This window comes from Cyprinodon variegatus, unplaced genomic scaffold (assembly GCF_000732505.1).
Source record: "Cyprinodon variegatus isolate N-32 unplaced genomic scaffold, C_variegatus-1.0 Scaffold207, whole genome shotgun sequence".
Taxonomy (NCBI): Eukaryota; Metazoa; Chordata; class Actinopteri; order Cyprinodontiformes; family Cyprinodontidae; genus Cyprinodon; species Cyprinodon variegatus.
In genome coordinates, this window is record NW_015150660.1 from 327,163 (window position 1) to 343,036 (window position 15,874).

Consider the following 15,874-nt stretch of genomic DNA (forward strand, 5'->3'; position numbering starts at 1 on the left):
TGTAACTTTTCTCTGTGTGAGTCTCTCTAGGTTGAAATGAGTAAACAATGGGAGGAACTAAAAGGGCAAACTAAAGAAAATTACCAACAAAGAAATAATAGAATAGAAAATCCATTTATTGTCCCACAGTGGGGAAATTGTGGTGTTAAAGCAGCAGAAGGTTATAGTAGAACTGGTCAAAACAGATAGATCTACAGAAGAACACTTAAGAATCATTAAACTATCACATGGAAAATGTTCCTACCTCTGGTATGGCTCTTTGCATTTCCTTTCGAGTCCTCCAGAGGTGTCAGAGGTAAACTGAGAAGGGTAGCTGACTTGCAATCCAAAAGTGGTGGGTTTTATTGTAGTTTCCTTAAGCCACATGTTGATGTGCACTTTACCTTTAAGCCGGGGTTGCCTCCCAGTCTGCTTAACGCTGTATGATGGTGAGTTTAAGTAAAAATACATTCAGTAGTGTAGCACTGTTTCCCTGGTCAGTATGACTAAACCCTTAATACTGTCTGTTTGCGACATTTTCTTACAATTTAGGTGGAGCTTTTGCTTTTTTTGGAGCAAATATGGAAAATACTTAATATAATGCTTCTCATTAAACATATGGGTTCATCATATTTATTCATTTCTAAAAGCAAATAGCTACTTTTTGGAGTTGCTTTAAAGCAAATCCAACCAAAATTCAGGGAAGTTTGTGTTAAAGTCTGACCAAACTGGAAAAAGTGACAAAGGATGTAAAGGCCAGGAAGAACCTGTGCTCACTATAACACATGCTCATGTTTTTTCATGAAAACATTTCAAAAATCACTTAAAGAAACAACAGAGAACAAAGCACTTTTAGACTTTTATTCCTCTCTTTAGAAACAACATTTTTGTTTTCACTCGCTTTCAAAAATAACAAGCATAAATCCTCCTGCTCTAAGCCAAGTCTGGAGCCTCTCAGCAAACAGCAGAGGCCTCAAGTCAGAGTCATTCAGTCCTTACTTACGCACACATGCACACGCGCTGCTGTCACCCAGCAAAAGGCATCTGCTCGAGGATTATGGCGGCACTGTGGAGATAATATTATATCATAGCAACACCATGGCAATGCTGCCTACAGCGGAAACAAACATAAAAGCCAGGGCAGTACCACAGTGGAGTGTTGTTTCTTTTCATCTGCTATTGCTTCTCTACTGATGGTGTTTGGAATTTTTTTTGACATTTCAGCTTATCAATATGATAGGAAGACCCTGAAGAGCTGTGATGGCACAGGGAGCGCTGCAGAGAGTTTACAGTACAGGCTGTACGTGTGTTTGAAATGCAGATACACAGGCACAACCATGCACACACACTAGGTTTCAAACATGCTTCCCAGAAGCAGTGAAATGGTCTCATGTCTTAGACATTGTATAACATGAAAAAGAAAAAAACAACAACTATAATACCAAACACAGAAATACAATGACACCTTCGGATAGGATTAACACTGAAAGTGGGCGACTGAAAGAGGAAACCATCCGGGAATTTGTACAGGAAATATTCAAAGCATATTTATGGACCCTGGTGACTGCGTCCCCTTTGACGTGTTGCTGAATCAATGTGTGGTCCTTCTATATGAGACAAAATGGACTTTTTACAAGACGCTGCTGACCTGTAGCTGCATTTCGTTGCTTTTTTGAATTTGTTATATTTCTGTGTAATTATCTTTTTTTGATGGGTAAGTGCAAATGGAGGAACGGTAAAAGCTGGAGCTGTTTCTCATTTGTGTCGTTTGTGTAGAATTCACTAGTATAAAGTCCGATTATGGGGTAAAAAAATGGCTTTTGCAGCTAAATATAACAACAAATCTAAAACAACCAGTTGTTGTGATGTTTTACAGAGTCAGATAAATTTCAATATAATAAATAACAGTTATCTTAATATATGTGCTTCAATCTGTGACTGGAGAATCAATTCTTATGAAATGAAAATCTTAAAATAGGTTCTCCAATAACAGAGTTTAGAGTGAGATCTTATCATAGCTCAGTGTTTTGTTTAAGATATTACAATAGATGCTGAGGACTTGGAAGAACAAACCAAAACAATAAATAGAGAATTGATTTTCTATCTACAAGACATCATCCCATTAATAATGCGCATGGCTATAAGTACTTGCAAAATTATTTTTCTTTTCTAACGATTGAATATCTTGTTTCGCATTTAGAACTGGAAATAATAATCTTGAAACTGTGAATCAAAACAGATTAAAAAAAAATCTCATAATTTATTATATAAATTAAAGTATGTTAAAAAAAAATACCTCAAATGACAATAAAAAGTCTCTCCTTTTATGTGCCAACTCAGTATAATGTACAGTCTTGGTCAGAGATTTATGTTCACTCAGCATATACAGGAGTTTAATTTAGGGCTTTTAATGATTTATTTGATTTGCTCTTTGTCCAACAGGGGGCGTTTTTCTTTTATGTGCTTCATTGATAGTTCCTATAGTGTCAATGCGCAAGTCGCAATTTCTTGTTGATTTGCTACAACCAACACAGGGTCCAAATTATACATACAATCTCTAACATATATACTGATGTTTAAATAAATCGGGCAAATTGGTCAAGCTTTTTAAAGGGATTTATTTCCTAAAGCTAAATGTTAGCTTTGTCAATTAAAAAATATATTTTTTTATGTTTTTGGAACTTTTGGAAACGCCAGTTAACCATCCGAAAAAAATGACTCGTATAAGAATGGACTGGAGGGGTGTTAAAAGCACTCATTTATAGCTGCCCATTTGGACAAGGCTTCTAGATAAAAGTGCTATACTTAGATAAGAAAAGTTTCAAGCCTAAGAATCCTGGACCGACTGTTTAGCATGATGGTACCGGTATTGAGGGTTTGTGTTGTATTTGTCAGTGTTACTTATAAATTGCACAGAGTGGATAAAATAATAAAGTACTATCTTTCAAACCTCACCTCAATCTAACATCTGGATGGTAGCAATATGGCCATATATGGGTGTTGCAACAGAAAAATTATAATATATTCACCTATCCAGACTGGTTTTAGGTTAGATTAGGAGGTTAACATTAAATTTGTGGACTGGCACTGACCACTGTACAATAAAAAACAATTATAGACAAGGCGTAAAAGCAAGGATTAGACTATTTTTTCACTAGAGGACATTTCTGTTTGCCGAATTACGTAAGGAATTGGCACCCAGGCAGGGAAAATGTATTTATTTTATTCAGGGTGTGTGTGTGTGCGCTAGAACCACTATATATTGGACCTTGTTTTCAATACAGAAAATCCATAATAAATTCACACCAAATTCTTCCTTTCACAAATCATTCAAGATTGTTGTTTTATGATTAGTCTATTTAGAAATAAAAGACATATTAAATTAGGAATATAAAACTTTAAAAGCCCCAAATTGCTGGGAGTGTAGCTCTGACCAGAACTGTAGCTCAGCACCAAGAAAAGATTGCCTGAATGATTAAACTGGTTTTCAAGGTAAAGCATTATGTTTTCGACTCAGGACTCTGATCTGCTGGGAGGAACGAAGAGCGGATCCTCTGGGCTTCATTAACACACAAATGGCCAAACGCTTTGTTGTACCACTCCGGAGATCTTCCCCTACAACAATAGAAACCACATTACACGTTAAATTTTGTGCATTTTGTCAAAACATAACCAAAGGGAAAGTCCGTCAGCACCTGAGATCAACTCTGGTGATGTGTGTTAGCCTGGTCTTCCCCATCCCACATGGCTCAAGGAGGTATTGTGACTCCAACACAACCCCCCTCACAGCTCCAACACACGGGCTGTCGTCATGCTCGACCGACACGCACACCAGCGCGCAGGATTCTTTACAAAGGTCTGTACGCCACGATCTGAGTGGTGAAAAACAATACACTAGGTTAGATCTTTACTGTAGGGAGAGCAAACATCAAATTGAAGCTTTTACACACCCTTAAACAAATTTAAAATCTTGAAACTACCAGAAAGTCCCGTAAAGTTATAATATAATATTAGCCTTAGAAGCTTTTGTCATATTGTCCTGCTGCTTAACTCGTGTGTGACTAAGCTTAAAGCTGGAAACAGATGGAGAGACATCGTCTTTCAGGATTTACTAATAGAGAACATAATTAATGTTTTCATCAAATAGACTAGACTTAGTCTGGAAGTGGCAAAGCAGTCCAAGACCATTAGATTATCACCATTTTTGTTCTATCATTTTATTTTCTTGAAAATTGTTTTTTCTTCTTCTATGGCTCATTGTTTCTACGGCATTTTTGTATGTTTGCTTCTGTCTCCTTGAACTCCATTCGTCCTCTGCAGATGGCCGCTCACACTTAGCCTGGTTGTGCCCGAGCTTTCTTCCTGTTAAAGGAATAGTACACCCAAAACATGATTAGCCTTCATTTTCTACTCACCCCCATGCTGAACAACACTCTGGAGTACTTTTTTGATATCTCAAATGCATCTGGAGATCTGGGAGGCTTCTTGCTGTCTGCTGACATTCTAATAATGGAGGTCTATTGTGCCCGAGACAGAAAGGTTCATAAAAGTCCACAAAAACATGTCAATATTCCTCCATACTGCTCGTCCAATGTATTCCAAGTGTCCTGAGTGGGTAGCATCCAGAATTTACTTGAAACGAAGTCATTTAGAATGTTTTTAGAGCATAAACAGTAGTGTATAGGATTTCCTGAAAGCGCGCACATGCGCGTTCACGAAGATACGGAAGCCGGCAGACCAAACCAGCGCATTCAGCTCGGCAAAGAACTCATGCTCTTCCTCAACACTGAAGTCCTCAGACATTTTTCTTTCGTTGTTTCTTTCTTTGCACAGGTAAACAGCACATTTCTTCTTCTACGCTTGCATTATTGGCAGAGCAGACGCTGAATGCGCACTTTCATCTGGTTTGGTCTGCCGGCTTCCGTAGCGTCGGGATCGCGCAGGTGCGCACTTTCAGGAAATCCTATACACTACTGTTTATGCTCTAAAAACATTCTAAAGGACTTCGTTTCGAGTAAATTCTGAATGCTACCCACTCAGGAGACTTGGAATACATTGGACGAGCAGTATGGAGGAATATTGACACGTTTTTTGTGGACTTTTATGGACCTTTCTGTCTCGGGCACCATGGACCTCCATTATTTGAATGTCAGCAGACAGCAAGAAGCCTCCCAGATCTCCAGATGCATTTGAGATATCAAAAAAGTACTCCAGAGTGTTGTTCAGCATGGGGGTGAGTAGAAAATGAAGGCTAATCATGTTTTGGGTGTACTATTCCTTTAAGAAGGAGTTTTTCCTCTCCACCGTCACTACATGCATGCTTGGTGTGAAGGGCTGTTGTTGAGTGAATGACAAAATGAAAGAAAATAACTACTGCAGCCAAATGCTCATCCATTAGGATAGAATCCTGCAAAGTCAATGACTCAATGCAATCAGCCGGGTTTCCTTTGATACAACACTAAACAAATCTGACTGTATGATCTGATTAAAATGTCTGTAAAGTGCCTTGATGCAGTTGTGTTGTAAATTGATGCTACATAAATTAACTGAACTGAATTGAACAGCAAAGCTCATCTTCCAAATGTTTACTTTTATCATATCAGTCTAAAGAAAAATTACCTCCAAATGTTGTGACAATGAATTTAATAATACTAAAGTTCATAAATTTCTTAATCCAGTCTAAATTTTGTGTCCACACACACACACACACGCATTCTGTTCTCCCTCAGTTTTGTTCTTTTTAAGTATGCTGTATTGTGTCAAAAAAGTTTGTCAAGTCACAGTAAATTTTAATTAAATAAATGTTAATTTTAAGTTGATTCTGACTAAAGGGTTTAGGCCTGATAGGTTTTTCTAAACTTCTTCCAAAAGTCCTTTTCAAACTATAAGGTTTTCTATTTTTTTATTTCTATTTTTTTATTTTAGTTCAAAATAAAGAAAAAGATCTAAATATACGTATGGTCCACAAATGCAAATCATTTTTACAGTCTTCTCCATGCAGTTATTAATCCTACCTCAGTACCACGTAGTCACAGCTGGGCTGAGGTGCCATATTGCAGCAGGAGTAATGATACACATCTGTCTGTTTGTCCAGTGTCTCCAGAACCTTCTCCTGCTGGAGCTCCGTTTGCCACAGTGAACGCTCCTTCAGGAGGCGCTGCAGCACCTCGTGGGGAGATGCTGAAACCTCCAGACAAACTCGCCACCGCCTCAGAGGGTTCCCATCGCCAACCTTAAACATCAATATTAAATATGCAAAGTAGAATTAAAATATAAGGTCTGTGGGTTTCTGCTTTCGCTTTCTTGATTTAAGTTAACATTTTCTGCTTTGGTTGTACTGACGATTAATGCTTTAGACATGTAATGACGTTGGATTCTTTTTAAAGATCCTAATAATCCCTTCCTCCTGCTGCCCGTCTCCTAATCCCACCATATTTGATTTGAGTGACCTCCCACCTTTTTAAATGCCAGCTCCGTATTGTCAGACGACGAGCGGGACACCCAGCCTTTGCTCTTATCCTTGGCCTCTTTTAGCAGGTTCTGGATCAGCCTTTCTATATGTGCATTATAGGATGCTTCCTCATCCTCCTCCTCTTCCTCCACCTCCTCATCTACATCTTCCTCCTCCTGGACCTTGCACAGCTCCTCCAGAGGAGGAACCATTAGAGCAGCTTCCATGTAGGAGTTGCGAGACTGGGTCACCATTTCCTCTGGGATCTGAGCAACAATCAGGAGAAGGTTTGTCACAAGAAATGAGCTCAGACAGGAGTAGCTATCATATTTAACAGAGCCAACATTGTGTGAAGAACAGCAGTAAGAAAAGGTAACAGTTTGAAGAGTAATGGAGGCACCAGCTTGTAGCAGTGATGGAAGATATTCTATGATTTCAGACAGACTATATTTTATTCAATATGTTTTAAATGCTTCAATGCTGTTATTCCCATAAAAAAAATTATAATTTATACTGAGAAACTGCATTTTTCTACAAATAAGAGTTTAAATCATTATTTTTTTTACATTAATCCAAAGTTATTTGAGGATAGTCTAAGTCTAAGTGGTTGTGGGAATGTGTTTATTCTAGAAAATTTATTCTTGCTTTATTAGACTTAAAGGAATTTAATATGCTCACAAAGATTGAGAATTAATCTATAAATGTAGTTTAGTTCAAGCGTTAAAAGAAATATTGGTGAGTTTGATGCAAACCTGAAAGAGGTGTTGGCACTCTGAGATCATGTGTGCCAGGCCTTGGCTGGCGGCGAGGTTCTCACTCAGGTCTTTCTGATCAGGACGGCCTGTAGCGTACTTCCTCTGGATTGACCTAAAGAAAACCAGAACCACAGAGGACATGCTGAGTCACCAGCTGGGTTCCTGTTTCCAGGGAGGAAGGGCGGGTTGAGTTCACGCACACCTTGGTGAAAGCGTCTCGTTCTTCAGTATGCTGAGGTGGAACAGTGAGGGCCCCAGACAAACAGCCAGGTTCATCGGCGTCATTTGGTTCTCTTCTACCAAGGAGGCAACGTCACGCAGGAAGTAGAGCAATGTCTGCAGAACCTCCCTGTTCTCATCGGGCATCAACAAAATGGCTGCCCTGACGGCCTGCAACCGCTGTTCTTTTGGAACATCTAGTCAAAAAAAAAAATAAATACAACAATAAGATTCTACAGAAAAGTCCTTAAAACAGTGGGCAGCAATAACCTGCATTTTAGAGCAATGATGTTCCTCTTACTGATCCAACTTTGGATTGTTAGGAAATGGGACTAAAAAGTTTTAAAATGCATGAAAAAAATAGTATAAATATAAGTTTTTTTTACAGAACAGAATATGTATTTTATACATGTATGAGGTGAGGAAAGAAAATCCCCCATTTCTATTTATTTTGCCAGTAGGACAGCTCTTTAATAGCATCTTTACAGGATCTCTCTACCCTGTCCAGGTTTTCTGGTTTCCTGGCGGCCAGATTTTTATCTAAAATATCCTGTCATCTCAGAGATGTCAAGATTTAGTACACTCTGACTACACTCCTTCTGTTTCTAGAAGAGAAACATTCCAGCAATGTAAAAGTCCTCCAGTTGGAAGAGACATGTTTAATAGGCATTCCCTCTCGGGAGCGGGTACAGGGTTGTGTATGTGCATTTTATTTTTGAAAAATGGAGAGGGCGGGTCTTTCAAAAAATTTGCAAAAAACCTTCACCATACTTTTAAGAAAAAGTAAAAAGTACAGTCCTATAAACGTACTATATAAAAATATTTTTTTTTCAAAATGTTACTCAAGCAAATGTAACTATTTACTACACTGCTAACGATTTTAATAAAACAACATTTCTCAACATAAACTGATTTTAATTTTTTTGTGATGTTGGATTGCTTTTAGCAGGGGCCAATAAAGCATATTGTATATACAGTAATCTGTCATTTTGAGAGTAATAAATAGTGAATGAAAAAACATTTCCTTTTCTTGTAAACCTAAGAATACAAAAAGGTTTATAAAAGAGAAAAAAGTATTTAGCTTAACTTTCATTGGGGCAACTTACACTGATAAATATGAAGAAATGTTTCCCCCAGTTTGCTTGTGAGCAGAGGTTCAGGTAAGTCCCTGAAGAACTGTTTGACCATGTCGGCCACATCGTACGCAGATTGGTCCTCGTAGTTCACACAGTCAGGGGACAACTCACACTGCTGCCTCAAAGCCTGAATCCGGGACTTGACACCAGACTTCCGGAATAATCCCACCTGGAAGGGAGAAAGCAGGAGAGAGTCCGGCCGGATCAGAGGGGGAACGGCGCCTCATGTCTGTCAGCTTAAGTAAGCAGAGAATAAGAAGCATACAACCAGTCCAGTAAAAGTTGTTTACTAACCTGGTCCAGACAGTAAGTCCTGAGGTGGCTGAGGGCCTGCTGTAAACACATAGGAAGTGGAAACCCACAGCGCTGGACATGAACAATGAGAGGAACACCAAACACACTCTTCTCTTTGTAGTCTGGCACCTTCATACGCTTCATAAACTTCGGTACGGACCTGCCAGCGACAGACAGAAAACAATTAGGGAAGTGTGTGGGAAGACAGCCTTCTATGCTTTCATTATCATCCTATGCATGTACACTCTGGTCAACAGGACTTCCCTGTAGGGCACTATAAAAATTAACAGGACTGGCTGTTAACGACACAGGGATGCGTTTGTGTTTGTGAGTCGTGAGGAATGGTGGGCTCTGTCCCTGACAAACGCTTGCACATGGACAAACTCATTGATGTTAAGTCATGTTTTCAAGTTGAAGGTGTTAATTGTCTGTATGGTCCAGCAGCTTAGGCTGTACTGTGGGGTTGAAGAGCACAGTAAAAATACCTAGTAAAGCACGGAAGGAACATACGGTACAGTGCCCAAGAAAAGTATTTACACACCTTTAACTTTTTCTCTCTCTCTTAGATTAAAACCACGTTTCCATTTATTTTTTGGGGCTTTTTACATGATATAGGAACATATAGCAGAGCATAATTGTACAGTAGTGTACAGTTTTTTTATTTCTTACAAATAAAGGCTTAAAATTGTGGAGTCCATTTATATTCTAAGCACCTGTCTCCATATTTCCTCTTTAAAGATAACTAAAGCCGGGTATACGCTGTAAAAGTTTTTGCCCTTTTCAGGCAGATTTTCCAGGTGTGCAAGAATTCTTTGGATCGGACAGAGTTTCAGCCTCCTCATGCGTCCTCCATCGTGTAATATTCAGGGGTAATGAGGGCGATCAGCCTCTTGCGATCACCTCCCGATCAGGAATCATAAGGTTGGGAGAAAATCACACGTTTGACATTCAGTCAGCCCTTGTAATGTGTCTGTGGGTAAATCCTGCTGTTGAAGCAGAGCTGCGAGCCGATTTCCCAAAACTTGAGCACTGCACATGTGCAAACTGAGTTGTTCGTCTTCTTCTTCTTCCAGATTGACAAGTCCAACCAGTGCTATCTTTCAGCACTCACCCCAACCTGTAGTTTTTGGACGTGCCGTGTGAACAGTTAGATCGCATCAGAGCGTTGGGCAGTACAGTGTTAGAACATACATCATGAGCTGTAAACCTTTAAACCCTGCGGTTTCACCATAAAGTTTGAGCTGTAGCTGAGTGCAATGATGGAAAATATCGTACGGTGTTTGCCCGGCTTAACATGACCAACAAAAGGTTGGAATACTTTTGGCTGTTTTATTATCTTAGACTTAAGAAAAGAAGGAAGCAGACCCAGATTAATTTTGCTGTGGGCTGTTGAGCGACTGGCTACTAAAGTACTACTCAAGTGTCAAGTCTTTTGCAGCTTCAAAAATGTTTTTACTTTTCTTTAAAAACTCTAAATTTGGTACCATTTCTCTCACCTCTAACTCTGATCAGCTTAAATGTTTCTACCTAAAAAAAGAAAATTCCCAGAGCATGATGCCGTCACCACCGGGTATTAGAGTGGAAGTGGTGTTTAGGGTCACGATGTTTTAGATTTTATCCAAGCAATGCGACCAGATCCCTGTCGTCTGTATATTTACAAGTCCTCTTCCCTGTGTTCCCTTTGCATGACTCCTTATGAGTTCCTTTTTACAGTATCTTTACTCTTGTCTTTTTTTCTCGTATCTGACTAGCAAATTACTGCAATTCCTCCTGACTTCAATTTAAATCTTCTTTGATAAAAGTAATCCTTTATCCCAAACCAATCTGCTGTGCTCTTAATTCTTAATTAATCTTTGTTTACCAATTATCTCACACAGAGATGTGTACCTGAGTTTACATTATATTTTTGTAATCTGCAACGCTACAGACAAATGATTTTTTTATGCAATCCGGTTGTATTTATACATACCAGGTCCAGCCATGTTTGTTGGACATGGAGTATTTCTCCATGATGGCGGTGAGGCGGAGCAGAGAAAACTTCTGGAGCAGGCTCAGCTGGCCCGCTGACTGGCTGCTGATCTGCAGCGATGATGCCGGCTGGTTGAGATGATCAGACGTTCTGAAACTGGGCCAACGCAGACTGGGATGGATTAGAGTATAAAGATAATTTGACTCAGACAGCACAATCATTTGGGTCTAAATATCATTTTAATTTCATTGTGGATTACAGGCATACAGTATTTGTGCTGGTATTTTAAACCATTCATTTTTAGTAAATAGTAAAACTTAAACGGACAGGATTCCCTCTAGAAAATGGAATGTCAATTTTATTAACGTGTTATTTAAGCACATGTCCTCAATTGCAGACAAAGCATTTTATTAGTGTCTTTTAAGCTGCAATAAAAATACATCTTCACAATATAAGAATAAAATATAATGTATCAAAGCTTTTATTTTCCAAAGTGTAAATTAATCATAAAAATGTTAGGTGTCATTCTGCCAACAGCAGATAATGGATGTTAAACTACACTGCATTCCTGCTATTTTCTACAGCTGAAAATGTCAAAGCTTGTAATTTAATAGGGGTGAGTATTGGCATGGGTGTTACGATGTCACAATACTCCTGTCACAATACAATGTTATCACGATATTGCAATATATAGGGATTTTTTTCCCAGCTAACAAAATTAAATGTATAAATAAAAAAGCAAGTGCTGTAAATGTTCATCAGAATTAATGTTTCTGGTTTGACTCCGACCACGTCTTACTTTTTGTTTTTTTACTATGACTGCCTTAGCAACAGAAATGGCGCTGAACAGCAAAAGGGCTCCACAGCACTATCTACCAGAGTGGCGGTGCAGACGTCTATTTTTCCTCATTGTTTAAGGTAAAAATCTTTTTTTCTTTTAAATCGATATATTAGGAATTGAACGATAAATATATAATATTAATCATATCGATATTAAAAAACACACTCATATGTTTCAAAACTGCAATAAAGATCTTAAAAGAACAACGTATTTGAGTATTTTATTTTTTACACTACGACTTGGAATTATGGGTAACCCAGAGCGTTGATTAACCCTAACCGTTACATACAATGTGTTAGCGACGATGGATACCAAAATGAGATACTTAAGCAGATTCCAGAAAAGAAAAAGCAAAGAAGAGCTGCTGGAAGAACTGAAAAAAACTTCCCAAAATAAACACGTTCTTTCAAAGAACCGAAGAGTGAGTAAAGATAGCGACCAGGAGATGAATGAAGATAGCGTGGGTGAGGAGGGGGCTGTTCAGGGAGTCTCCTTGATATAGGTAGTTGTTCACAGATGCCCGCGAGTCGGAGAAATTCTCACGAATTTTCGACTATGCGAGGTGGTGTTTTTTTTAATGCGAGTAAAAGCGTGCAGCATTACAAAAATTTGTGCATCATGTGCGGATTAGAACTACTTTGATTGCACAGGCACAACAAGAGAGAGAGGGGTGTGTGTATGTATGGGGCACGATTTGGGTCAGTTGTGTACGACTGGAAATTGATAATTGTATCTTCTTGGCTGATTTATGGAACTGTTGCTGTATCCTGAATCTTTATCACGTGCTTTACTTCATATAACGCCCACCCAGATAATGTTGCTTATGGGCCTATTGTTGTGTTGTTATGCCATTGAACACTACATCACCTTCTTTCAACCTTACTAGTGTTACTACTTCTGCTCTACTTCAAGATAACCTTCTCTACTGGTACTACTATTGCTCCTCACCTCTGGAACTCCTTTCCATTCATAATAATAATCTGTCTTTCTTTCCACTTTCAGATCTCACCTATAAAACATGTTTGTTTTTCTCCAGGTCTGGTTTCTTGCATGTTTTCGTGTTGTTTTATAATTATCTAACTTTTGTATGTATATCTTTGGCGACTGTACTATTACTACATTACAACATGTCTAAATGGATTAAAAAATAAACACTGGCTTATTTTTTAACCCTTAGTGCGAGCGGTTATTGTATTTTAAATGTTTAAAAATAACATTCCGGATTATTTACCTGAATAACGGGGTAATATCTCTCATGTTCATTACATTTTACCCTTATATGGAGTTATTATGCCCCTTATGTCGGTAGGATTAGAAAATGTCAGAAGAGCTTCAGTGGATCGACGGCAATCAATATAAGTTTAGACTGAAACTTGAAAAATAAGACCTCAGTTATAAGAAATACTTCTAATATCTGTTCAGCTGCTTACCGAGGTCTTGTAAGTGATGCACCGACTCCAGAGTCCCGCCTCTCCCGACTGGTCCCCGTTGAATCTGTGTCATTTAAAGAGACCCCATCCCTCTCGCCTTCACTGGGGGTGGTCCTGCCCTCCCCTTCCTCCTCCCCTGCGTCCCCCTCAGGCAGCACACTGCGGCTCCAGTGGTCCACGATCTGCTGCAGGCCACTGACGTGCTGGAGGATGTCGTCCAGGTGAGGAAAGAGGTTGTCCTCCTTCTCAAAGTCCAGGAGGTCCCCGGTGCTGGCATAAAGGTGGGAGCCTGGCACGTTGTCATAAACGCTAACCCTGCTGCCCCTTGGAGCTCCAGGACAGGCAGGTTTAGATAAGGACTCACGCAGGCCGTTCTCAGTCGGGGAGGCTTGGCTATGTGACTGGGGGTTATTGTTCCTGTCGCTCGGGGAGGGTGTTAAACTTTCAATAGACAGAGCTTTGGGGAAAGTGCCTGGCTTGTGATCTTTGGGGATGTGAATGAGGAGGTTTTCATATGAGTGAAACTGGTTTCTGCCAAACTGGCTTTGACCTTCAGTCCTCTTACCCTGAGAAGGTAACTCCATATCCTCCAGGTACATGCTGCTTCTCTTGTTGGAGACTCGTGGCTTTGAACACGCAGGCTCCTGAACATTGAGCACCATAGCTTCTTCGCTTGGACTAACATTCACTGGGATCTGGCTTTCCAATGTTTTGCTATCAGAAACCTCATCTGTTTGGTAGTTGTGTTTTGGGCTGTGTTCTAATTGGCTGATGGGGGTGCAATGAAGCATCTGAAGTGCATGAGGCTCCTCCCCCTGTAACACCGGCTCACTGATGACCAGCGGCGGCCTCCGATTTGAGCTTTTCCTCCTTGTCGACGGCCCCCAGGTTCGCATCACCTCCATTTTGCGAAGGAACTCTTTAGCTTTACTCCTCCCATGGCGGCTGCTTTTGATGGGCAGGGAGTTGTAGTGTGGGAATTCCCTCGGCGGTTGATAGGACGCAGACAGGGACGCCATGGAAATAGAGTCGGGCATGGCAGAGGCTGAGTCCTCGCTGTGGAGCGAGGAGACCTCAGTGATCTCCTGCTCACTCAGGTCCGTCAGTACGCTCTCGCTGCTCACTGTGCTGCGAAGACCCTCTCCTTGACCCGTTGGGCTGCTATCATTGGTGCTTTCCAAAAGGAAGTCCTGCAGGCGAGACCAGCGTCTGCTGCTCCACTCAAATGTCCACCTTTTACTGATGGCCAGAGGATCATCTTCATCAGAATCATCACTCTACAGAGAGAAAGAGGAAAAAGATCAAAATACACACATCTATATATATATATATATATATATATATATATATATATATATATATATATATATATATATATATATATATATATATATATATGTCAGTTGCAAAAATTTTACTATCAACTTATCATTACAAGTTTATAAAAATATATTTTGCTGTTTACTCTTATTGAAAGCAAACAAATGCAACTTCGGAAATTTTGTGGAAGCTGACCAAACCCACTTCCTTTCAACACTGATACTAAAAATAAAACTTAACTGCAAGGTCATTTCATGTGTTGTTATAGATTACAACAGAAGTGAACACAAAGCTGTTATTTGGCCCCAATTTTTAATATTACCAGATTACAGCTTGTGTCACACAAAAAAATATGAAGTTGAAAAAAGTGTGGGAATAAAGACAGTGATACGTGGGTCAGTTTATGTCTGGGTCAAGCATAAAAAACTTGATAACAGATTCCTAACTTGTCATTTTTTCTTAAAGTTGAAAGGAAACGTTAATCTACGCAGTACAAACATTTTTCTTAGCAGAATAGATCAGGCTCAGCCTCTCTGGATGAACAATTCCCAGAACATAAAGCTTTTGAAGCCTCGACATATATTGTTAATTTCTTGTCACTTCATAATTACAGGCAAGTTTCTATTATTCTAGCAAGTAAAATTCAAAAGAAAATAGCATTTCGAGGTTTTTTGAAGCATAAAAAAAAGAAATAGAGTAAATATTGTAAATGCATTGGCACCCAAAAGTTTAAAGATGGTGTTTCTTTCTATTATAACTGCCATAAAAAGACATAAAGCTAACGGCAGCTTACAAATCAGTCTGTCTGTAAATGACACCATGCTCTTAGGTGTGTCTGTCAGAATTTCCTTACCACAGTGCATCGAGAAGAATAAGAGGAACTGAAAAGGACTAACAGGGCATGAATATAAATGTATACTTAAGAATCAGCAGCTGACTAAGAATCAAAGGAATAATACTTGTAGCTATAATTGGGAGAAACAGAAGTACCCCCAATCAGACTAGCAGTGGTTATCTCCTCTTGAAATTATGCTTTTGCAATCGAGCTGCGAAAGAAGCCGCATTTCGGTTTAGAAATTAGGAGAAGTGGAGCCTCTGTAACGTCTTAGACAGGATGAAGAGAACGCTCTCTGAGCTCAAATCAGAAATTAGCAATTCCTACTCTCTCTTGCTAATCAATTAATAATTTTCTTCAAAAAAGTTTTATATTTAGATTGTTTTAGACACATTGGAAAAATTAGAATACAAAAAAACTTTGTGAAAGTGAAACATCATATTGATTAATTTTACACTGGCCGATGTTTGTAAGCCTTGATATGTCCGTTGATATGTTTACGTAAGGCCGTCCTACGTGGTCGTCCCCATTTTTACTTACCAGGGGTGAACCTGACATAGTGTAAAAATTGCAAATCATCTTTTGGAACATAAAGTTGTATGAGCGATGCAAAGAGCAGCTTTTAAATAGGTGCTCCCTCTCTTG

General features: G+C 39.3%; 1 protein-coding gene across 5 annotated transcripts in view; it reads right to left on the bottom strand.

The window, feature by feature from the left end:
* Positions 1 to 832: 832 nt before the first annotated feature.
* stard13 (StAR related lipid transfer domain containing 13) overlaps positions 833 to 15,874 on the bottom strand; it is a 72,104-nt gene continuing 57,062 nt past the window's right edge. For 4 of the 5 annotated variants that reach the window (XM_015380098.1, XM_015380101.1, XM_015380100.1 and 1 more), the window contains 10 exons: positions 13,075 to 14,351; positions 10,804 to 10,974; positions 8,835 to 8,994; positions 8,511 to 8,709; positions 7,388 to 7,601; positions 7,183 to 7,297; positions 6,436 to 6,696; positions 5,994 to 6,211; positions 3,675 to 3,851; positions 833 to 3,594 (listed from right to left, as the gene is read on the bottom strand). In XM_015380098.1, the coding sequence (XP_015235584.1) occupies positions 3,480 to 3,594; positions 3,675 to 3,851; positions 5,994 to 6,211; positions 6,436 to 6,696; positions 7,183 to 7,297; positions 7,388 to 7,601; positions 8,511 to 8,709; positions 8,835 to 8,994; positions 10,804 to 10,974; positions 13,075 to 14,351 (2,907 nt within the window). In that variant the 3' untranslated portion in view covers positions 833 to 3,479. The remainder of the gene's footprint in view (positions 3,595 to 3,674; positions 3,852 to 5,993; positions 6,212 to 6,435; positions 6,697 to 7,182; positions 7,298 to 7,387; positions 7,602 to 8,510; positions 8,710 to 8,834; positions 8,995 to 10,803; positions 10,975 to 13,074; positions 14,352 to 15,874) is intronic. The other variant, XM_015380099.1, reaches the window with a different exon arrangement.